The following is a 26278-nucleotide window of genomic DNA, read 5'->3' on the forward strand; positions in this document are numbered from 1 at the left end:
AATAATTCCCGTTCCGTGCGAACTTTATTTTTTAACCCCCGACCCAAAAGAGGGGTGTTATAAGTTTGACGTGTGTATCTGTCTATGGCATCGTAGCTCCTTAACGAATTAACTGATTTTAATTTAGTTTTTTTTTTTTGTTTGAAAGGTGGCTTGATCAAGAGTGTTCTTAGCTATAATCGAAGAAAATCGGTTCAGCGGTTTGAAAGTTATCAGCTCTTTTCTAGTTACTGTAACCTTCACTTGTCGGGGGTGTTATAAATTTTTAATTTACACTTGTATCGTATTATACCGAGGTTTTCAGTAAAAAGTATGTACCTAGTATTTAAAACTAGTCTTCTGTAGAAATGCAACATATAAAAATTTCAAGTTAATCCTTCCGATTACTTTTCGAGTTTTGCTGAGTTTTGTTGAGCTGAGTTTTATAAATTAGTATTTATAAAACTCAAGTCAACTTACAAACTAACAAACTACACTAACTTACAAACTTACAAACTTTATCTCTATAATATTAGTATATTATAGAGAATCTCTGAACCTATTTAACCGATTTTGAAAATTCTTTCACCAGTAGAAAGCTACATTATTCCTGAGTAATGTAGGCTATATTTTATTTTCAAAAAATTAGAGATCCCTATGAAATTGTAATAAGCTACCCGGGCGAGGCGGGTCGCTAGTATAATATATAAAAGAGATATGGATATGTATAGAATAAATAACAGATTACCTACTTGAAAGAAGTAAATCGATCCGCGTACGGCACAGCGCATGTCTGCCTCACGCAATATGTTAAAGGTCATGTTTAACATACTGTATAATTAATTGTTATTACTTTAAAAACCCCGCTTACGCTTGTTATCACAATATGTGTGTAACATACTAATTTGTAAATAGGATATTTAAAAAGAGAAACCGCCGAGTTTCTTATTGGTTCTTCTTGGTAGGAAGGGCATTCTTAACCAGTAGTAGAGATTCACTTGACTTGATTCAATGTAAAAGGTTTTTTTTATATTTATAAACTAGCGCTTGGCTGCAATCAGACCTGCTAGCAAGTGATAATGCAGCCTAAGATGGAACGCGCTTGCTTAGATGTTACCTATTCACTCTTGACTTGAAGACACCTATACTAAAAGTGGAAGGGAAAACTGATGCCGAAAGGGCGTTCCATTTTTTTTTCTCTATCGTCTGGCTTTACAAAGATTCGCCAATGTCAAGTTTGTAGTTATTTGTAACACAAGTTTGTTAAACTATACAAGTATGGACCCCGTCTGTGCCGGCGCTCGCCGACATACGCACGGCACCCCCTTAGAGCGCTTACCAGTCAGTTTTAACAAAAAAAAAAAACAAAAAACACTCCAAAAAGGCAGAGCACGCCCTCCAGCTAACACCAACACAGACGAAGTCTAGGGCGTACTCATATGACTAAAAAAAAAAATTTTTTTTTAGTTTTTACATCTATGGGCACTCCGAGCTCTATTAACTTTATCTTGAAGGCGTGGCGTCGCGACCTTGAAGTTTTTCATCATCATCATCATCATCATCTAACGTCTACTGCCAGACATTAATCTCTTGTAGAGACTTCTATACATTAAGCTATACGGAACCCTAAAAATGGAGATCAGGCATGAAGCGGTTGACTCCGATTATTCTCAGATGAAATGGAAGTGAGTAAAGTATCAGATAGTGACAAACAAGTGTTATTTGTGGCACAATTAATAGCACGAGATGGGTCTATATTTAGCGGGCGGCGTCACATTTGGCATGGCGTTCAGATTTTACTCCTTCGCACTTTATCGGTTAATTAGTTTGGTACTTTATTCTGAGAATCATGTCTCCTATCTCATTCAGATCTGATTATTATTACCTATAATTACCAATGATCTTTTACTGAGGAATCAATTTGGTGTTTTATTGTGTTAGGGTATATTCAATTCGCATTCGTTTTTAACCCCCGACCCAAAAAGAGGGGTGTTATAAGTTTGACGTGTGTATCTGTGTATCTGTGTGTCTGTGTATCTGTGTATCTGTGTATCTGTGTATCTGTCTGTGGCATCGTAGCGCCTAAACGAATGAACCGATTTTAATTTAGTTTTTTTTGTTTGAAAGGTGGCTTGATCGAGAGTGTTCTTAGCTATAATCTAAAAAAATTGGTTCAGCCGTTTAAGAGGTATCAGCTCTTTTCTAGTTTTCTTGTAGAAAAGAAGGTTAGATAACCGTTAGGTTCATAATATTATGTCAATAGACAAATGTCAAGATGGACGTTGCCTAAATACATAATTATTTATTTGAAAATGATGTTTTGGAAAACTCAAATACTTTGGATCGTCGGGGGTGTTATAAATTTTTAATTTACACTTGTAATACGATTACGATACGATACGGCTGTCAGACAGAATGCACGTACTTAGGTCTGTGCACTCATTTGATTATTTTTTACGCATCCGTAAAAATATGAATCGAATGAGTGCATAAACGCCTTTATGGTAACTAAAATGTGGAAAGTTCTTCTTCAAAGAAAATCAGTTCAGTGTAGTAATTGAACACGTGAAAAAATAAAAAAAAGCAATACTGTAACGTCTCTTGGTGGCTTATAATCTTAAAATATTTATCCAAGAATCTGCTTGTGTAATGAAAAAACTGCATCAAAATCGGCCTAGTAGTTTTTTTTAATTTTTTTTATACATATAATGGTACTGAATATAGTAAAGAAATAAAAAGAAAGTTTTTAGGTCTCCGTTCCGTCGTGGGTGAAGAATTCGTTCACATTTTTTGAATTCATGAATAGTAAATACTCTTGTATGTTTGTTTGTACTATGTAATGTTTTGTGTGGCAATAAAAAATTTATCAATCTATCTATCTTTATTTGTATCACTACAATAAGTTCTTTTGTTGTAAACCAAAAAAAGATAAGAAAACACAGACAGACACAAATAAGATACAAAAAGTTGGGTACTAGTAGTAAAGATCTACGAAGCAACATTATTTTTATTTTTTATTCCTGTACAAGTAGGTATAGCCCTTGCTTCCGATCTCACCTAGTGGTAAGTAAAGATGCAGTCAAAGATGGTATCGGGAAGGGGTTTAACAGTTTTATTAAATTCCATACCCCTGGTCGGTTTCTTGGCATCGTACCGGAATGCTAGACCGCTTGGCGGCACGGTTTTGCCGGTAACTAACCAGACCAGAGACTATTTAGAAAATATGAATTCCCAAACTGCCCCTGCCTAAATCGAACCCGGGACCTCCCAATTATAAGACCACAGCGCTCAAAAGATTATGAAAAAATAAATAATTTGAAACAACGTTTCCGAAAAAAAAAAATGTTTTAAGCCAATAAGATATTAATGAAATAGTAAGATGTTCATATAGTCCCCTAAGTCAAAAAACCTGTCATAACCACGCTTGATACGAATAAGCAGCAATGGATCAAGTTTAGCTTTCAATTCTCGTAATTATTAGCTTATACAGACAACGCCACAGGGCTACACTAGTCAATGCACCATACAAACTAATCATTCAAAACCAGTTACGGTTCATACATAATTTAACCGTCATACATAGTTAGCGTCTAATAGATTTCGTAGCGCGTAGCACTCTCGTAGCCGCACCGGTGCTACGAGCCCAATTCCAAACAAAATTTGGAAATTTACATACAACCCAAAAATGTTACAGTCCAATCAAATTGTGTAAATATGTTTATTGCATAATCAAATTCTTATAAGATTTTTCAAAACATTTCAAAATCGCCATCTTCATTTTTTGCAGTTTTATTTTTTCAAGTAAAAATTTTCTATTTCAATATTTTAATAATTTTTAATAGCAACCTTCCTTTTTAGTATCAAGTGTTATTATATTGTATCGTTTTTATTATAATTTATAAGAGTTTCATACAAATACTACGAAAATTGTATGAACCACTCGAAACTGAACCGTAATTGAAAATTTACAAAATATATCTATACGTACCTACCTATATTAAATTGTCAGTCAGGTTTTATATCCAAATCTTTTTTTATTTTAACATATTTACATTATTATTTAAAGTAGCTCAATTTTTTAACTGTACAATATAATTTTTTTCCAAAATTCTTATTTATATAATCTTATCTGAGTGGTTCATACACTCAAGTATGAACCATAAAAGATATTATAATTGTAGTAAATCATCTACATTTTAAATTAAATATATTTTATTATTAAAAATACATGATGCCCGCGACGATTTCGTCCATGTAGATGCGAATATATTTACTCGTAGGTTTTTTAAACTCTGATTTTCCGACGCAAAAAGAAAGATAATAATATTATGTGACAAGAGTAAATAGGCACCTTCTAGGTAAACGCGTCCCATCTTAGGCCACATCATCACTTTCCATCAGGTGTGATTGTTGTCAAGCGCTTGCCTATAGTGAAAAGAAAAAAAAATGTATATTCTAAGGAGCAATTTATTAAATAATATAATATTTGTTTCGTTTTATAACAATCACATTGAAAAGTAAATCCTTACGGATAAAATAAGCCACAATAATCACCGTTATCTCGGCAAAGATAAGCGTATCAGATACAATTGTGAATATCAATGATAGCACGTCCGGTGCTGATAAGCAAGCGCCTCTTTACCTAAATATTGCCTGCGGCTTCATATCATGCATTTTGACCCGACTACGGCAAAGCCAAAAGGAAGGGTTATGATTTTAGCCGTCTATGTATGTATGTATGATTCTATGTGTTCCACCGTAGCGTCTAAATTACTGGCTGATTTTGATGAATGAGGTGTCAAATAATTCGTTATTATGGTCCGGGTGACACAGGCTACATTTTATACGAAAAAAATCAATCTGGCGGATATGTTACATCCAAAAAAGTAGAGGGTCTCTAAATTCATAAATAAAAATAAAAATAGAATAAAGTACAAAGTTAAAATACACTGAGCGACAGAAAAACAATTTTTAACCCCCGACCCAAAAAGAGGGGTGTTATAAGTTTGACGCGTGTATCTGTGTATCTGTCTCCACAGACATCGGTGCCATCGATGCCACCATCGTAGCTCCTAAACTAATGAACCGATTTTAATTTAGTTTTTTTTGTTTGAAAGGTGGCTTGATCGAGAGTGTTCTTTCTTGGCTATAATCCAAGAAAATCGGTTCAGCCGTTTGAAAGTTATCATCTCTTTTCTAGTTACTGTAACCTTCACTTTTCGGGGGTGTTATAAATTTTTAATTTACACTTGTACTGTATTATGTATCAATCTATCGGTAGTTCGCGGGTATTAGTTGGGTTTTATGCAGTTTGACTTTATCATGTTCATCTGCCATTCTATTTTGTTGCTTTTTATACAATTGCCCAAAAAATGGAATGTAACGATTGCTTGTAAGTTTTTTATCACACTATAATTTTTAAATGTCTGTACAATTAATGTAAGTATGGAGTATCGTTAGAATTTTTACATCATCCTGAGTAACACTGACTATAAATTATATTATGAACTATTTATAAAAATACTTACATTTTTCTGACACCAATATAGCTTATTGGCGAATCCTAACTTATTCTAAACATGCGATTATCATTTACTTAATAACTTAATAAATATCAAGGATTACAACATGGGGTTATTCTCGGAGCGGACCAACAAATTCCTAAAAGGCCGGCGACGCGTTGGCGGTTCCTCTGGTGCTGCAAATGTTCATGGGTGGCGGTAATCACTTAACATCAGGTGACTCGCCTGCTCGTTTGCTCGCTATTTTTATTTGTGTTGGTACCATCATATGTATTCAATTGGGACGACCATGCATTGGCGAAGTAATTCGCTCGTAACTTACCACACTTCTACGTCTAATAACAAAAAAAAAACTGTATCTATTTATTTGAAAACAACGAAAAAGGCAGAGCGCTTTGGGCTCGAGGCTAACTAACGTATTCTATTCTAAGGGCCTTACGCATGTTTCTGATGACGTCATTCGACCATCTCGCTGTACCCACAGTGCTTACTTTATAAGTCCTGTTGAGTCATCCCTCGATGTTTCAAATGTATGTAAAGAAAATACATTCCCATTTTCTTAGTGATCTTTGAATTTGAATTTTGCCGCGCTCCATAATAAGACTGTCATTTGTCAGCGAGTTGTATCTTGTCTGTGTTTTGAAGTTACAAGGCATGTGAGAAGATTAGAGGTTATAATATGTGATTTGACGCGAAAAGATTAAATGGAGAGAATCAAAAATTCATTAATAAGCAATTAACTTAGTGAAAGTATAAACGTTAATGTCGTTTCTCTTAATTCAGAGCAACACATGATTGTTTTAACTGGCTGATCCTTAAAATTACCTTATATGTATACCAATTTACAATTACCAGTGAACACCCACTGCTAATGAGTCAGCGGCGGCGATCAAAGCGTTGCAACATTGTGAAATGTTTTCTATCTACTACTACTGTATACTTGAAAAGTATTAATTATCCTTATAGCCCAGATTATGGCATTATGAATAGGTTAATATTACCAGTTACCACCAGTTCAGAAAGCATATTCTACTGAGACAAGCTAACCGCTAAGCTATTCGGCCAGTGTTGTAATCATTACCTATTACCGCTACACAGAAGTACGTATATATTTAAAAAAAAATCAAGGTAGGTAAGTATATGTACAAGGTATACCTTGAATAGAAACATGCCCTCAATGCCATGCCAAAATTTCCGTGCCCTACACGCTCAATTATTGATACCTTGTTAAATGTTAGTATTTTAAATTAGAAGCTAATTCGCTTTGCGGCACGGCTTTGCTAGAAGGGTGGTAACTAGCCACGGCCGAAGCCTCCCACTAATAAGACTGCGCTTACCACTGCTTCAGGAAGGTCATCATGGCCATAGCAATGACAAATACGATGCAGAGTTAGGTACGTCGTAAATTTTCGCTGCCCCAATTGTAATCCTCGGTAGTATAGTGGTGAGTATCCCCGCCTGTCACGCGGGAGACCGGGGTTCGATTCCCCGCCGTGGAGATTCTTTTTTTAAATTTTTTTTTTGTTCGATCTACTCGTAAGTTATGGGTAGTCAATTTGTGGGGTTTAAACTTAATTTCTACTTAAAATTAAGCGATAGTGATTCTGTACTTTTACATTATTAATATTGAATGTCTTTACTGTTCTGTACTGCTCGTGTTTTCTGAGGAATGTGGTAAAGAAACTGGAACATTTAGGTAAGAACTATATGTTACTAGCTTATACGTCCACGACTTCGTCCAATCGGACTACACTTTCGAACCTCTATTTTACCCCCTTAGGGGTTGAATTAAAAAAAAAAATTACATACAAACAGAATACGCACAGCCTAAGCCGGGTGGACCTAGAGATTTCAAAGAAGGAAATATTCCTTGTGCAGCTTTAGGGCGCATTAGGGGTTTTAAAAAATTCTAATGGGATCCATTGGGATCTTCTAAAAACGTAATAGCTTGTTCACACAGGCTGCGTAAGCGTAGACGTAACGTGTACCATTGCCTTGTAATGTATGGAACTGTATGAAACATAGCACACCGCTTGCGTATGCGTAACCCAGTGTGTAAGGGGTTTACGCGCGTCAATACACACGTGTCATGTGTACGCAATTGGTGTGAATCGGCCTTAAATTCATATGGATGAAGTCGCATGAATAACTTGCTAATAAAATAATATCAACATCCTATAAGGTACTATTATCTAAATAAATGAATGATAACGAACATTAGAAAGTAGCGTCCAAACGCAGTTGCACAGCCATTAAATCACAAAAGATGCATCACGCAACATACTATCCGTTTCAACCATTTCAACTATATAAAACCCTTCGTGTGCTAGTCGGAGTCGCACACGAAGAACAACTACGCTACGTACGCAAGTAAGTAGGTATCTACATTATGGGTATCTCTTTCTCAAAATATCTTTCAGTATGCAAAGAAAGGTTACTTATAAATGAGCATAGTTATAAAAATCCTGGGTTTTTATTCTAAGGAAAAATCATTGATACACTATGGGTATCTCTTATAATTTTTCTCAAAATATCTTTCAGTATGCAAAGAAAGGTTAATTATAAATAAACCTAGTTATAAAAATCCTGGGTTTTTATTCTAAGGAAAAATCATTGATACACTATGGGTATCTCTTATAATCTTTCTCAAAATATCTTTCAGTATGCAAAGAGAGGTTAATTATAAATGAACCTAATTAGAAAAATCATTCATAAAATTAACCGAAATAAAGACGTTAGTGATTCGGCTTAATTTTATATGAGATGTTTCTCACAGTAATTCCTGTCGAAATTACCCCAATGCACCCTAAATAAGTATGGTGGGATGTATTTGCCGATGGTCTTCTCAGTTGAACCGCATATCAATTTGGCCGACAACATGGCGTCCGGCCGTCAGCGCGCGACCTCGCCGCGTTTCCCGGAAGGCGGCCATGTTGGCTGCGCGCGCGTCGACGCTGCAGCTCTCTTTGTGCACTCGGCCACGTGTTGCGAACTTGCGATCCACCAGCATTCAATGCAGCTATGCCGTATGCGCCTTGTAGAGTTGTATAGAATGCCTTGCCTTTAACTAACTACTTTGTGCTCTACCTATCTAACCGCTACCATATCAAAAATGTAACGGGATTATTGTAGAATATCTAAGGTAATGTTCGCGTAGATTTAAAACTAGCGACCCGCCCCGGCTTCACACGGGTAAGTACTTGAAAATAAAATACCTACCTAGCCTATGACCACATCGATGCCTATGACACTAAAGAAGAATAAAGCTTTCTATTGGTGAAAGAATTTTCAGAATCAGTTCAATAGTTTCAGAGATTACTTCCTACAAACAAACTTACAAACTTTACCTCTTTATAATATTAGTGTACCTAAATAACGTAACGGGATCATTGTACACTAGATGATGCCCGCGACTTCATCCGCGTGGATTTAGGTCTAGAAATGCAGAGAGGGAACTCTTTGATTTTCCGCGATAAAAAGTAACTCTCCTTTGCACCCTAGCGCAATTGTTTTCCTTCTTTTTAGGGTTCCGTACCTCAAAAGGAAAACGGAACCCTTATAGGATGACATCGTTGTCTGTCTGTCCATCTTGTCTGTCAAGAAACCTATAGGGTACCTACTTCCCATTGACCTATAATTTATCGTGCAAAATGTTGGAAAAAATACCCGAGTACGGAACCCTCACTGCGCGAGTCTGACTCGCACTTGGCCGGTTTTTTTAGCTTTATACTACTCTCCAGGTCTTAAACAATATCCATGTGAAATAATCACATCGATCCGTTGCTTGGTTTGTGGCGTAACCGAAGGACAAACCAACAAACAAACATTTCCATTAAAATAATATTGTTTTGAATTAAAATAGGTAGATAAAGAGATAACTTGTTATTCATGGCAAAGCTACGAATAGAACCACTTAGTAAAAACTAGTTTGTTAATGTTCACATGACCTTTATTTGTGCCCTTTTCAAATTGTAATGTCATTGTTAGTAAAAAAACGTTTGCGAAATATTAATTAGGTACCTACACCTAGTTCGCTTGAAATATGTATTAGTTCATATTTCGTGGATCAGTTCCACCATAATATTATACATTAATTAATTTAATTTTTACTAAGCGTTTATTTTACAAATTTAGGTGTATATATCTTGTTTGATGCATAATATGTATATATTTATTTAGGTAATGCTGTGTACACCTATTAGGGGTTGTTACTTAGATCCTGATCTAAGTAACAACCCCTAATATTTATACTAGCCGTTTATATCTAGACTTTTTAGAGTTGCAACCTGTTTTGTGTGCGTTTTTCAATAAAATAAATAAAACCTTAATTGCTAAATTTACGAAACAACATAATACCAAACTTGTACTTTAGTTCCTTTGCGATTAGTTCGTCTTCTGACGCGTCCTCCAGGTGTTTCTAAATGACTCTGTTTTGTGCTCTTCTTGTCCATAGTGATCCAGCCAGCCTTTACGTCATCAACCCAACGCTTCCTTTGTCTACCCCCTTTCCGCTTTGAACCATTCTGAGAGAGAGACTGGCTTTCACGGGCTCTTAGTCCATTAGGGATGGGGTTTTAGTTAGGGGGTGACAATTAATTACGTAACCTTAAAACTAAAGTTACAAGGGTTCCAAACGCGCCCTGTCCTGAGAACGCCTACAACACATTGAGAGAGAGATAATCTGATGAATAGGATAACATATTGCTTTTACAAGTGTAAATTAAAAATTTATAACACCCCCGACAAGTGAAGGTTACGATTATAACTATAGAACAGGTGATAACTTTCAAACGGCTGAACCGATTTTCTCGGATAATAGCTAAGAACACTCTCGATCAAGCCACCTTTCAAACAAAAACAACTAAATTAAAATCGGTTCATTAGTTGAGGAGCTACGATGCCACAGACTGATACACAGATACACACGTCAAAATTATACCCCTCTTTTTGGGTCGGGGGTTAAAAACAGTCATAACGTTTTTATTCTTCAGTCAAAGATTATTCGGCGATTGAATCACACTTATCAAATAAAGAGTTCTGATAAGCGAACTTTGTAGGGCGTCAGTGAATCATTACAACGTGTGTTACTGTAAAAAAGCGCATCCTGATCTCATTGTGTCATCTTTACCTGCCCCTCCCTAAACTGCAGTAGCTCGCAATGGTTACAAATAGTAGGGCGACCATCTCTCGCAACATAAAACAGTTATTATTTTCACACAACCGTGACTGCTCAGAAAAAAGTTACAATGAGGCAAAAGAGTGCAATGTTTTCAGGGTTCATGTATGTTTGTCTTTCTACCATCACACTAAAATTATAAAGGAGAAAGTTTGTATGTGTGTGTGTGTGTGTATGTTTGTTACTCCTTCACGCAAAAACTACTGGACGGATTGGGCTGAAATTTAGAATGGAGATAGATTATACCCTGGATTAGCACATAGGCTACTTTTTACCCTGGAAAATTAAAGAGTTCCCACGGGAATTTTAAAATACCTACATCCACGCGAACGAAGTCGCGGGCATCAGCTAGTAACTCCTAAATGCCTGAACAGATTAACTTACGTATGAAGTATCGCTAGAATCCTTGTATTATCATCCCGAGTAACATTGCCTATAATTTTTTTTTAAATAATTAATTTTAAATTAATAATGGCTGTATGGTATGGTGGCATTTTCAAATTTTGTTTTACTTTTTCGTTCGTTTTTTGGCAGGCAATCGTGTTTTTATTTTTTTAGGGCGTAGGGCCGTAGTCTATACATACATAAGAGACTTGTCCCGACTGACTGACTGATCTATCGACGCACAGCCTAAACTGCTGGCATGCTGGCGTAAAAACTTCGAAAGACAGTAGGTTCCTTTTATTACGTAGGTGCTCACTGCTCACTAATAAAGTATTTTTGGAAATTCCACCTCTAATAGGGTTAAATAGGGGACGAAAATTGGCGTATCGTGTCTCAGAATTTTTGCAAATTCCAAGGAGTTTAAACAGAGGATGAAAGACTGTCATTTTTAAGTGATTTCTATGAAAATTGGTTTTTCGGACAAAAATGAAAAAGTATGAATTTTAGGATTTTTAACCCACCCTCACTGATTTTCAAAATTTCCACTCGAGTGAAGCCGGGGCGAGGGTCAGGTAGTTTTCTATATTTTATCCTTAGACCAATAATACTCATTTTATCCTGCGAAATTGTAAAAGTAGGTACTTACTGTCTACAATGCTGTTACAAGGGATCGAATTTCTTGTTATCCGTACAGTTTAGGGTAGAGGGTAGGTAGTTAAGATCTATGCGACGCAAGATCCTACGGGAATTAAAGGGTAGGTACTTGTAGCATCGTTTCTCTTTCGCTCTTTTCAATTATATATTTTTTACTACCATAGATCACACTAATTAGTCAAAGCCCATTTTCATGTTAGGATCCAGCCTTTTTATTTTTATTTATTTACATTAGCTTAGTACATATTATAAAGTGTATAAAACATAGGTATCTATTTCAGTATCGGATTGATTGATTCATTACCCATCCTTATGGAATGTCTGTATTTTCCGTTACAAAATATTTTTGTAATATTTTGTAATGGAATGTTTGTATGTAATAAATTTTTAGGGTTCCGTATCTCAAAAGGAAAAATGGAACCCTTATAGGATCACTTTATTGTCTGTTTGTCTGTCCGTCCGTCCGTCGTGTCTGTCAAGAAAACTTACAGGGTATTTCCCGTTGACCTAGAATCATGAAAGGCAGCTGGTAGGTAGGTCTTATAGCACAAGTAAAGGAATAAATCCGATAACCGTGAATTTGTGACAAAAAATTAAAATGTGTTTAAATTTTTAACCACCGACCCAAAAAGTGGGGTGTTATAAGTTTGACGTGTGTATCTGTCTGTGGCATCGTAGCTCCTAAACGAATAAAGTGCTAAAATCAAAACGCTAAATCGCTTGGCGACAAAGCCGTGCCGTCGTTATGGTACGATGCCGCGTAGAAAGTTTGTAACCGATATGGGTAGTAGTTTAATATAACTCCCTCAATATTTTGGCTATCTAAACTTCCGTTAAAATATTCAGTTTCAATGTATAATTCCATGTTTCAATGTTACAGGTCTCAAGAATTTAGATACTAAACCCGTATTACTTTAAAACCAGTTATTTTTAGAACGTGTCTACAAAGTTACATCGAGTTTGATTGGTTAATATTTAAATGAGAATCAAACTACGTTTGTATGGAAGAGTCCCCTTTTAACTCCGTTACTAAATACATTCCCACTTCCCAGTTCCTATGAAGGAGAAATTCGACACGGGAAAGCTTATAAGTAATTCCGCTAATGTACGTTACACTTGCCTCTTGTTGAAAGCCTCGCAACTTTTCGCTTAAAACGGAACTTTCTCGCAGTGAGCTTAAGTTTCCTAGAGAGTGAGTGATAGCCTAGTGATTAGGAAGACCGCCTCTGATTCTATTGTACACAATCTCTAAACTAAAATAGCAGGTCTAAAAGTATTAATTTGTAACAGATTTAAGCTTTGCACTAAGATTGCCTAGAAGAGATCACTAGATGCCTATAGTGATAAGATAAGGTCGCCCTTTGTGTGCGAATATTTCCTGTACTTTTCTTTGCGTCATAGTTTTTAAGCAATAAAGTATTTAAAAAAATAAAATAAAAAATAAGATCGAAATCAATAGAGCGCACTTCGACTTTGCTTAGACTTTAGTTTCAAATAAAACGAGATTTATGCCAGCCCAGCCGTATAACGGTGTCGAGTTTTTAACCCCCGACCCAATAAGTTTGACGGATACACAGATACACATCTGTGTATCTGTCTGTGGCACCGTAGCTCCTAAACTAATGAACCGATTTTAATTTAGTTTTTTGTTCGAAAGGTGGCTTGATCGAGAGTGTTCTTAGCTATAATCCAAGAAAATCGGTTCAACCGTTTGAAGGTTATCAGTTCTTTTCTAGTTACTGTAACCTTCACTTGTAGGGGGTGTTATAATTTTTTAATTTACACTTGTTAACAGTGCCTTAAGTCTGAGCAAAGTCAAAGTGCACTCAACAGATATCAGCCTATAACCCTAGGTCATGAAAATGTTAATTAAAGTAAGCTTTTCTTTGTCAACAGAGCGAGAAATGGCTGTCATACGAATCCCTAAAAGAAGAGATCCTGGAGAAAATAAGAAAAATAGAAGAAGAAAGACACACAGTAGACCTGTGGCCGTGCAACGAGGTGTGGGGCAGAAAGAGAAGACGTAGACAGGTGGGTGTTGCTTTTACAAGACTGCCCGAAATAAAGGAGTGTAATGTTTTCAGGGTTCATGTACGTGTATGTATGTGTTTAAACCGATCGCTGGCCCACTACTAACCACGGGTCTCCTAATATGAGTAGGCTTTAGGCCATAGTCCAAGCTTGCCAAGTGGGGATTGGCAGACTTTCCATACCTTTGAGAACCTTTACCTTTATGCAGAATTCTCAGGTATGCCGGTTTCGTCACGATGCAAAGTTTCCCTTCATCTGTTACCTATTTTACCTCCTTATGGGTCGGGTTTTCAAAAAATACTGCTCTTTATTTTTAAAAAATGCTTTTTTTGCGGATGTCTACGTCATAATAGCTATGTACCTACTTGCCTTTCAGCCCGACCTGTCCAGTAGTTTGAGATGTGCGTTGATAGATCAGCCAGTCAGTAAGCTGGCTTTTCCTTTTATATATTTAAACTAGCTAATGCCCGTGACCTCGTTTCCGTGGATATAGGTTTTTAAAAATCTCGTGGGAACTCATTGATTTTCCGAGATAAAAAGTGCCCTGTGTATTAATCATGGGTATAATCTATCTCCATTGCCAGCCAAATCCGTCCAGTAGTTTTAGCGTGAAATAGTAACAAACATTTATACATACATACAAACTTTCGCGTTTATAACATTAGTAGGATTCTATAATTCTAATTAGGCTATCATCACTTATGTAAATTATTTCTAAGTTATTTCCTTTCCAACAGGTGGCGGTGTCACCACCTTACGTGGTGTACATGCTCCCCGACTCTGACATCATGGAAGACTGGCGGCTGGTGAGGAAGCTGTTGGAAAGAGGCGACTGATTCTGTAGGGTAGGGTTATATGTAAATTATTGAGTCATTATAGCAGTTTAAACTATCGTGAGTGATTTCCATTATAAAATATATAGATGCTCCCGGCTATCAGGCGCGGATCCAGACCTCAAAAAAGGCTGGGGCACAACCAACCGAAAAAATCGGCAAAGTGCGAGTCGGAGCATGAATTCGCTCATAATCGACATAGTGCGTTCATAAAGAACATGACACCCTGACCAAGATTTTGTACAGTGTATAACGTGGGCATAGCCGTGGAACCACAGAATTAGAAATACTGGAACACTAGTAAATTAATAAACCCGTAAAATGTAAGCGTGCTCACTGACAAAAATTACAAAGTAAATGTGTCTTTATTTGCACATCACCGTGGTACAAAACTCTTAACCGATTTTGAAATTTTTTTTTACAAAGCCGACCGAAATGTGACGTCATAAGTGTATTAGGATAACGGAAACGTTTAAGTGCGGAAACCAGCCCAGAGAGAAAGAGAAGAAGAAGAAGAAGTGTATTAGGGTTGTGGGTATTCCCATCGCATCGTGGCCACAACGGTGGATCCGCGCTTGCCGGCTGTACTCACGTGGGTGGTTAGTCGACGTTAGCCCGAGTAGTTTCGAAACCATGCGGACTGTTGACATGTCGATGTCTGAGGTGGGAGGGAGTTCCTCTGATAAACACATAACCCTCCTTTGGGCTTCGCCGCAGTCGGGTAAAAAGGACCCCGGAAGGGGCCGAAACTAGTCGGGCTTACGTCGACAAACCACGTGAGTACAGCCGGGAGCATCTATATTGTAAGAGTCTTATTACTAAACATGCCGTCAAACAGTAAGACCTCTTACACTATGATTATTTATTTAATGTAACGTTTATTTTTAATAAAACACGATTAAAAATGTGAAAAATTTGGTTTAAAGAAAGGTCCGAAAATTGTGGCTATTTCTATATTATTTACTTTCATGTAGGTTGATGTATATAGCCGTGGAGCGCGCAGACTGGGTGCGAGTTAGTAATAAGATGCCTTGGGGTAAATGCGAAAATGGGTATATTTCGAAAGTTCATTTTTTTCCACCATTATTAGCATTATTTATACTAATAGCAGGCTAGAGCCCTCTTAATTGTCCTTGGCAGTCCAGGCGTCGCGAGTCACTAGTGTCAAACTCACGTGCATTTAGATCATCTCATAGAAATGCCTATCGGAATTACCCCAATGCACCCTTCCTACTCGCACGCAGTCTTAAGGTGCGCTTACATGGGCAATTTTTTATGCAATTATTGCTCAGTAATACGTATGGATTCATCAGTGGAGCAATCTGCAGCAATTACAATAAAATCCGGGAGTCATGTCATCAATATTGTTTCTAATTGCTCCATATATTCCATATTATCGTTCAATGTCGCCGACTTGCCGAACATCTAATTGTCCATATTACACTATAAAGATGGCTATCGTTGTTGTAGAAATTTTCGCAACCAAATATGTATATACAAGGAACCAAAAGCTTAATTTGCTATAATCCGCCAAACCAACGAAATCTGTATGGTACGCAGCACCACACAAATTCCAACAATACAACATTTCCAAATTTACAATTGTGAGGTCTACATCTCTTGAGGATGCTCCGGTGTCGGGCCGAAACGCGCGTCGAGTGGTGTTGGCTTGTGTGGTTGTCGAGGGCTTTTTATCTGTACATTCTAAAACAGAATTTTATTAATTTTTTGCGTAACGGATTTTGATTTATCGTGCAAATGTTGGAAAAAATACCCGAGTATGGAACCCTCAGTGCGCGAGCCGGACTCGCACTTGGCCAGTTTTTCCGTTTCAAACTCATGATGATAACAGCAGTAAAACCTCGTCCATTGCCAGCGACTACTAGTAGTTCTATATTGATCCATGTCCCTCAATACGATGTGGCTCTATAAGGAGCAACATTGTTGTTTCAGGTAGGTATTGCAGTGATTGTCCAGAATTGAGCAATTTTTATTGCCCGTGTAAGCGAACCTTAACCTACTCTAGTGACATGTTTTAATATATTTCTGTACTGAATAGATACGCGTAGGTAGTAGGTGAATTTGGTATTTTTATTTAGATATAAGAGATGTTTTGGTGTTTGAATTACATTTATATTTTATTACTCTTTCACAAAATCAACCAAGTAAATATTTTTCAACTTTTGTAATTCCCTAATTACAAAAGTTGCAAACTAGCTGTTATCTGTAACGTAGGATTGTTGCATAAGTTATATTTATTGATATGTAACATTAAAACGTATGTACATTTACGTGCCACGAAAACGTATGTACATTCGATTCGTGATTTGACGGATCTGTCAAAATACGAATCGAATGAGTACGTATTTGTATGACGGCCACTTCGAATCGTTTCACGGATCACGAAAACGAACCGAATACGAATAAGTGCACAAACGGCCTTACAGCGATTGTGCACCGCCGCCGCAACACTAGTTAAGTTACGATCTTCGTATAAGACCGAAGATTAACATACGATCCATTGTAATAAATATCCATTAATTTTTATACATTTTGAGTCAATTTGCATTAAAACTGTAATTGTTATGTTGTAAATGTAAATTGAGCTATGTATTTAATTTGTTTTTAACCCCCGACCCAAAAAGAGGGCTGTTATAAGTTTGACGTGTGTATCTGTGTATCTGTGTATCTGTCTGTGGCATCGTAGCGCCTAAACGAATGAACCGATTTTAATTTAGTTTTTTTTGTTTGAAAGGTGGCTTGATCGAGAGTGTTCTTAGCTATAATCCAAGAAAATCGGTTCAGCCGTTTGAAAGTTATCAGCTATTTTCTAGTTTTCTTGTAGAAAAGAAGGTTAGATAACCGTTAGGTTCATAATATTACCTATGTCAATAGACAAATGTCAAGCTGTCAAGATGGACGTTGCCTAAATACATAATTATTTATTTGAAAATGATGTTTTGGAAAACTCAAATACTTTGGATCGTCGGGGGTGTTATAAATTTTTAATTTACACTTGTTACCTTTTATTTATAATCGTAAAGGGTACGTTTTGTTTTAACTGTTTCAATATGTGAATTCAGGATGGACATTTATTTTTATGAATAAATGTATATTGTAATAAGAAAATAATTCTTTTATTTACCTGTACCCGCATATGTACCTTAGTTTTTCACCGGCTTCAAACTTCGAGTACCAGTTCCTCAATCCTGGTGCTACAGAGTAATACGCTACAGAGAAAGATGCGGCCACGCCTTGATCCATACAAACTCATATATCTACACTCCATACTAATATTATAAATGCGAGAGTGTGTTTGTCTGTCTGTCTGTTTGCTAGCTTTTCACGGCCTAACAATTTAACTGATTTTTGGCACAGAGTTAGCTTACATCCCGGGGACGAACAAAGGCTACTTTGTATCCCGGAAAATCAAAGAGTATAATTTAAAACCGCGCGATTCCCTACGCGAGAAATTTAAGGAAATAGGTATTCTTAGAGTAGCTTCTCAATATATTTACACTAATATAATTTTTGTACGACAAAACATTCTCAGTTACAAAAAAATCGGTGATTTCCACGACAGCCAAACTAGAAACCGTAATAGGCTCGCATATCCTACGCTCCGCCTCAGGAAAATGGGAAAGTCTTTTATGGAAATGAGTGTAATATTATTTTATAATAAAATTCCACAGTCGATATTAGATTCGTTTTTACAAGTTAAAAAAATCCATTAAAAGTATGCTCCTGGCAAAAGCACAATCGAAGATTATGTAAATGATAAAAAAAGACATGGATTTGACTCGCTCCAGCAATGGGCAGGGCTGCAATTGCTTGTATAATAATGCAATATTATTGTAAACTAGATGATGCCCGCGACTTCGTCCGCGTGGATTTAAGTTTTTTGCAATCCCGTGGGAACTCTTTGATTTTCCAGGATAAAAAGTAGCCTATGTGCTAATCTTGGATATTATCTATTTCCATTCCAAATTTCAGCCAAATCCGTCCAGTAGTTTTTGCGTGAAGGAGTAACAAACATACACACACACACACACACACATACACACACACACACACACACACACACACACATACAAACTTTCACCTTTATAATATTAGTGTGATTGAACAATTGTAAAGAGCAACCGCTGAGTTTCTTGCTGGTTCTTCTCGGTAGGAACGGCATTCCGAACCAGTGGTACATTATTTTGACGAATCTAAAGCACGTCTTGTAAAAAGTTTTTTTGAATAAAAATCTATTCTATTCTATTCTATTCTATATAATCCATGTAAATATTCGTCACAGGGATACTTGAAACTGCGTTTAATTTGGAAGCTGTCGGAAAACTAGCGTGGAAATATTACGTTCCTTTGATGCAGGGAGCTTGAGTGACTCTAATTCACAAAGCTCTGTGTTTGATACTTCAGTTATACGATGATGTAAAATAAACTAGGAAAACCGGGCAAGTACGAGTGATCTCGCGTATGGAGGGTTCCGTACGGTGAAATGTAAGTTTGTTACGTACAATATTGAGCAATTTTATGATACCCAGAATGTTGTTGTTGCTACTACGTCGAGGGCCCAAGGGTCCCAAGGAGAACCACAACGTCTATCGATTTTTAGAACTATGTGGCTTGCCTACTGACATTTCAGCTTTGCAACCCGTTGAGCTACGTAGGTTACGTTGATTCTCCGACGGATCTTCTCATTTCTGATTTGAAATTTTTAACACGTAGAGAAACTCAAAGAATAAGTAGCTCTCTCCATTGCCCGCTGAGTGCAATATGAATATTTTATAATATACCTACCTACCGTTGCAAATAAATTGGCTCGATTAAATCCTACAATCCATCCATCTATCCAGATATTTCATCGTACCTACCTAATATAGGTAAATTACAACGTAAAAACGCTACAAAATTTTAATAAAAATACATAGAAAATTATTAAAATATTAATAGCTTAATTAGGCACAATTAATCGTGATAAAGGACTTAATAAATAATACTAATGTCAGCTTAAAAATAATCTTGCCATTATTATATAACTGTAACCTAAGTATTCCTCCTAATTAGGTAGGTACTTTACACCAATTTGTTAAGACTGTATAATTATGTAGTTGCTCTTAGCTTTTTACGAGTAGGTAGGTATATTTTACATCTGATAGAAGGGAAATCTAAAACTATATTAAATTAAGTAAATATTATAAATGCAAAAGTATGTCTGTCTAGCTTTTCATGTAATTTATCGGCCCATCCGTTTAAAATAGATTTTGATGTTTGGTGCGATAGCTTGAATCGGAGACGACTTCTAGCCGTGGAGAAACAAAAAGTTCCCACAGGATTTTTAAAAACCTAAATAAATGCACGGCTGAAGATGCGAGCATCACGTAGTAGCTAAGTACCTACCTGCCTACATAAAACGAAAAGTACTCACTTACTCCAACGCTCAGGCCAAAGCCTTGGACATAGAAAGAAAGAAAGAAAGAAAAGAAAGAAAAAAGTTTATTTTTGAAACCTGTGCCACACATTACCAGAAAGCTGAATTGCACAGAGGTTTCCTTTATATAGTAGACAAAGAATTAGGCCGGATTTTCCGAAATTCCTGCGGGATAGGATTAATAGTGAGTCGATTATGATGATGGATTGTAGCGCCAAAACAGTAGGTATCAAGCCATTTAATAAAATCTAAGTTAAAAAAATCATCATCATCATCAACCCATTGCCGCCTTTAATTGAGCACGGGTCTCCTCTCAAACTGAGAAGGGCTTAGGCCATAGTCCTAGCAGGCCAAGCGTGGTGGTTCACACATCTTTGAGAATATTATAAAGAATTCTCAGGCGACAGGAATGCAGGTTTTCTTAGGATGTTTTTCTTCAACATTAAAGCAAGTGATATTATTTACTTAAAACGTACAATATCTAACTCCGAAAAATTAGAGGGTAAAGGCCCGGGATCGAACACCCGACCTCCCAATAAAAGGCGGACGTCTTAACCACTAGGCTAACACCGCTTAGTTTAGAAATATGTATCTAATAATAATAATACCGTTCAGTGACCCTTCCGTTAGGGGTCATTGTGCTCCGCCATCAGCAGTGGGATGGAAGTTCGTGAGGTTTTTTGTCGGTAGGAGTCCGACATAATCACTGTGCTTCCCCGTGGCCGATGGTATCCATGACGAATTTTCCTCACCAATAACTCAAAAAAATTTAAAACTAAAACCCGACTGCGATCGTCTTAATAAACGCTAAAATTTTATAGTAAATTTGTTTTTCTGTCTCTTGGTATCTGCTTGGTATATTTTAATGTTGTAATTTATATTTATGAAGTCAAAATTTTCTGCTTCTTCATTTTGACACCCCACTCGATACAATAGCAAAAAAAAATTTTGGAGACCCCAACTTTTTTCAGGTCAATTTTTAACGTATAAAATATAGCCTATGTCACCCGGACCTTTACGACCAATTGATTGACACCTCATTCATCAAAATCGGCCCAGTAGTTTAGGCGCTACGGTGGAACACACAGAATCTGGATACAAACATACATACCACCAACATACATACCTACCCACATACATACATACATACTGTATATGTATATACATACATAGACTGCTAAAATCATAACCCTTCCATTTGGCTTTGCCGCAGTCGGGTAAAAAAGGGGTCATTGAACGGATGTATTCGTTACTGAATTCGAAAAGTTGCACGTGTGATATGTAGGTTGCTTACGCATCGAATTAGAGAAAAGGTGATGCAAAATTATGTAGGTTAGATTGAGAAATATTTAAACAATAGCATGTAAGACTTTATTATTAATTACTTTTTTCTACGAAGTCGATCATAAGCCTTCAACCAATAAACACGTCTTCTACAACGCTGTCGTCGCATCCATCACTATCCCAACCAAGTTTAATATTATACGCGTAAGCTTTTGCAGCTTATAAATAAATAAATAAAATAAAATAAAATCGTTTTATTGCAGGTTAGGGACCCATATAAACAGTAAAAATACAAAATAAAATAGTTTAAAATTATATACCTAATATTTATATACCTAATCATACTCGGATGGGCAGCGTTTAGGAAGCTTCGAGATGTATCCTCTTCCCAAATTACAAGAGCTTGAAGACTGAAGCGCGTGTGGCCACTTGCCAATGATGACATTATGTTATGGATCCGAGTTCGCTAACTAGAAATAATAAGCCTCATAAGAAAGCTCAGTCACTAAGCGGACGATAGAGAGAGCAATGCTTGCAGATTCTCTACTTGATTAAATCAGCAATGAGGAGATCCTTAGGAGAACCAGAGTAAGCTACGGAGCCCATTCAGCGATGTCATCGCTGCGTAGCTGAAGTGGCAATGGACAAAACGCGTAGATTGTTGTGGGCTCTTCTCAGACCTGGGCGCGTTTGGAACCCTCGTAGCTTTAGTTTATCACCACTATATTATCATCTTACTAATGTAAAAATTCTGACCATTAAAATATTATTATGAGACTCAAAACAAAGTGAAAGCACGTTGGTATACTGTGATAAAACAATTACTCTCATGATAATAAGGTCATCAACCTCTAAATGTTAAAACTTTGTTCATGTTACATGTTAATAACCTAGACTAGATACGCATCACAAATACCTAAAATAAAGATTCTTTTCTACATCCATTTCCATATCCATCCTTACTAACCCTACCATAACTTCCTTGCTAATCTGTATAAGTATATACTGTATATAGTAGCTATATACAGGAAGGAAAGGAAAGGCACAGCTCAAGCTACTGGATGGATCGGGCTGAAAGGCACGCAGATAGCTATTGTGACGTAGACATTCACTAAGAAGGGATTTTCCAAAATTTAATCCCTAAAGGGGTAAAACAGGGGTTAGAAATTCGTGTAGTCCACGCGGACAAAGTCGCGGGCATGAGCTAGTTACTAATATATTGTAATATATGTCTGTCTGTCTGTCTGTCTGTTAGCTTTTCACGGCCGATCCGTTTATGCGAAATGTACAGAGATAGTTTGGATGAGGATCCCGGCGAAGGACATAGTGTACACCCGGAAAATAATAATAAATTCAAAATATTTTTATTCAATTAAACTTTTACAAGTGCTTTTGAATCGTCAAAATAATCTACCACTGATTCGGAATGCCGTTTCTACCGAGAAGAACCAGCAAGAAACGCGGCGGTTGCTCTTTTCAAGTATTCAATTTACAATATGTCAATATGTCAACTGTATGTGTACTATATAATAATATGTCAACTGTATGTGTACTATACAAGCAATTGCAGCCCTGTGTATTGCTGGAGCGAGTCAAATCCAAGCTTTTTTGTCATTTACATAATCTTCGATTGTAGCTTTTTTCAATAGATTTTAATAGATCATAATGTTATTATTATTCATTATATTAAATCTCTTGAAGTTCCTAATAGGTATATTACAAGTCGCGTTCAGTTTGTCACCCTCCCTTACTTCTACCATCTCGCGTTTTGTCTACCCAGGTCTTTAAATGTATAACAGTTTATTGCACGTTTATTACGAAATTGCAAGAATTAGACAAAAATATGCCAACCTGTTCTCAATAGGTGTATAAAATAAATTAATTAAGTATTCATTATTTTGAAAGTTTTCAATATTTATTGCATTGACTAACTTAACATCACTATAAAATACGATGTTTAGATTATATAGGTTTATATCTTGGAGGAATTTTAAAAACACTTATCCCGTGTAGTATAGAAGCAGGCGTTATTTTGCGGAAGTCCATGATGACATGCTGAGGATGCTCCGGTGTCGGGGCGAAACGTGCGTCGAGTGGTTTTAGGATTTGTGTGGTGCTGCGTGGTGGTGATGCGTATTGCTTGCTTGGTAGCTGGCTCTACCTGCAGGTTTATCAGTGGGAGGGCGGGCGGTGCATGTCGCATGCTGCATGTTGCACCATACAGATTTGTTTAGTTTAGCGGATTATAGCTTTTGGTTCCTTGTACTTATACTCCGGGTTATTATTCTAAGTTACACCTGCTAAGAAAGTATTGCTAAGAATTTCCACGGGATTTTAAAAACCTAGGTCCTCACGTACATAGTCGCGGTAGTAGGTACACACTAATAACACACACAGGTAATTATTCGTATCTTACACTGTCTCAAACGGCATTCCGAACCAATGGTAGATTATTTTGCCGATTCACTTCAAAAGCACTTGTGAAAGTTTAATTGAATAAAAATATTTTGAATTTGAATTCATACATACTACAACCAAGCCCTACAGATGCCGTCAGCTACATTTTCAGTACCTATACTGAAAAATTTGCGTAGCGAGTGACTTTTAGAGCGATTAGGCACTGTATCCGATCCGATTCCGTGGAAATACGTTCCGAAGAACTATTTGTATAATAGCTTACGCATAGTCATCCGACTTCCATCATCCGAGTTCTCTCCGTCATCGTAGATATTACGTCAAATTAAGAGGCCCATTGAATTAGTTTGGATTTCGAACAGAGATTGCATTAAACAATATCCGAGTTCGGTCCGAGTTTGTATATCCATCTTTTCACGGACTCGGTTCGGATGCTTAAGGCTTCTTCTTGAAACCCAACAATTTCTTGAAGTAAACAACCAGTTTTCTAAAGCCTTAGTACTTTTTCGAGTAGTACTCTTTCGGACGGACGGACGGACGGACGGACAGACGGACAGACAGACAGACAGACAGACGGACATCGAAGTTCTACAACAACACAAACATGTTATATTATAAGGGTTCCGTTTTTCCTTTTGAGGTACTTAACCTTAAAAAATTCGTTACGTTATGTACATAGTAGGTACGTACCTAACGTAAGTAAGCAAGGGCGCATTAAAACCTAATAGTACCTAGTCAAAACAAAAAGCCCCAAAATTACTTACAAGTAAGTAATTCAACACCGCACTGTGTCCTCCTAGTTGTTTTAGGGTGACCATGATTCATTTTATCTCGCGATTTACTTAGAGAGTAGGATATGCCTAGGTGTTTTTAAACCCCCGACCCAAAAAGAGGTGTGTATCTGTGTATCTGTCTGTGGCATCGTGGCTCCTAAACTAATGTACCAATTTTAATTTAGTTTTTTTTTTGTTTGAAAGGTGGCTTGATCGAGAGTGTTCTTAGCTATAATCCAAGAAAATCGGTTTAGCCGTTTGAAAGTTATTAGCTCTTTTCTAGTTACTGTGACCTTCCCTTGTCGAGGCTTTTATAAATTTTTAATTTACACTTGTTAAAAATCCCTCGGTACTCAATGATTTTCCGGAATAAAAAGTATCCTATGTTACTCTCCGTCCTTTCAACTATCTCTATGCCAAAAATCAACTCGATTGGTTGCTTAGATAGGGCGTGAAGGATTTTTTTTATTCCATTACAAGTTAGCCCTTGCCTGCGGTCTTATCCGGTGGTAATTAATAATGATGCGGTCTATCGTGAAAGTGGGCTAATTTTTAAGAAATGTTAAAGTTTTTTAGGGTCTGTCCGTCGTGTCTGTCAAGAAAACCTATAGGGTACTTCCCGTTGACCTAGAATCAGGTTTGGCAGGTAGGTAGATCTAATAGCACAAGCACAGGAACAAATCTGAAAACCGCAAAGTGGTTACATCATTAAAAAAAATGTGTTTCAATTTTCAATGTAAGATAACTATACCAAGTGGGATATCATATGAAAGGGCCTTACCTGTAAGCACATCCTAAACCAGATTTTTATTTATTTTTATGTATAATAGTTTTTGATTTATCGTGCAAAATGTTGGAAAAAATACCCGAGTACGGAACCCTCAGTGCGCGAGTCTGACTAGCACTTGACCGGTTTTTTTTAAAATTAAACCCTTTCCCCTTATCGGCATTGTGCTGGAATCATAGCTGGAATGCTAAAACGCTTGGCAGCACGACTTTGCCGGTAGGGTAGTAACTAGCCACGGCCGTAGTCTCCCAGACCAGAGACAATTTAGACGTTATAAATTCCCCCTGTATTATTAATGTAATTTTATAACACTACTACACAATACAATTTTATATCAAATATTAGGTTATGGTGACGTAAAATCTAAGAAATAGGGCTCTAAAATATATTAACATTTGCCGCCTGTCAGTAACGTCGATGCCTCGACATTTTGTTAGAACTTTACTAACAGTCGTGAACTGTGGTGACGATGAAACAGATAGATATAATTGTGGTCCTAACCTGTGGTCACCCCAGTCGTCCGTGCATCGAGGCCGCGCTCGAGGCCGGGGCCTAGATACGGAAAATACTTTATTTTCATTTGCCGCTGATTCTTATTAGATTTTCCGATCTTCGCGCAAGTCTAGAATAAGTGCGCAGGAAATTAGCTGCTATTTAGATTGACATCTAGACCTTTTGAAGTCTTTTGAACTATGTTTATCAAAGTAGGTCTTTGATTTACAAGATGATTCCCGCGATTTCATCCGCGTGGGTTTAAGATTTTATTAATCCCGTGGGAACTCTTTGATTTTTCGGATCAATTGTCATTTTGACAATACTTCTTTCACGGAATTGTATAGTAAAATCGACAAAATTATCTACTCCTATCCCGAACGAATCCTATTATTTTCCTTAGATACAATGACCGGGGTATTATTTAATGTACAAAAGTTGGCCAGTTACCCTTAATTAAATCCTTTAAACTTTAATATGTGTCTGGCAGGAGATTGCCACAATACTGACT

The 26278-nt window shown here is 36.9% G+C and overlaps 1 protein-coding gene and 1 non-coding gene across 3 annotated transcripts in view; both read left to right on the plus strand.

The window, feature by feature from the left end:
• The window catches only part of LOC123873374 (breast cancer metastasis-suppressor 1-like protein), an 86095-nt gene extending 62155 nt beyond the window's left edge, over positions 1 to 23940 (plus strand). The window contains exons 4-7 of one of the 2 annotated variants that reach the window (XR_006797674.1): positions 13612 to 13746; positions 14484 to 14624; positions 15388 to 15423; positions 23902 to 23940. Coding sequence is in view for 1 of the 2 variants with exons in the window: in XM_045918219.1 (XP_045774175.1) it covers positions 13612 to 13746; positions 14484 to 14582 (234 nt within the window). In the remaining variant the exon portion in view is untranslated. Of the gene's footprint in view, positions 1 to 13611; positions 13747 to 14483; positions 15278 to 15387; positions 15424 to 23901 lie in introns of those variants that run through there. The other variant, XM_045918219.1, reaches the window with a different exon arrangement.
• On the plus strand, positions 6929 to 7000 carry Trnad-guc. The gene has a single exon. It is a non-coding gene; the product is annotated as a tRNA-Asp (tRNA).
• Positions 23941 to 26278: the final 2338 nt, after the last annotated feature.

Source organism: Maniola jurtina, chromosome 16, assembly GCF_905333055.1.
Source record: "Maniola jurtina chromosome 16, ilManJurt1.1, whole genome shotgun sequence".
Lineage (NCBI taxonomy): Eukaryota > Metazoa > Arthropoda > Insecta > Lepidoptera > Nymphalidae > Maniola > Maniola jurtina.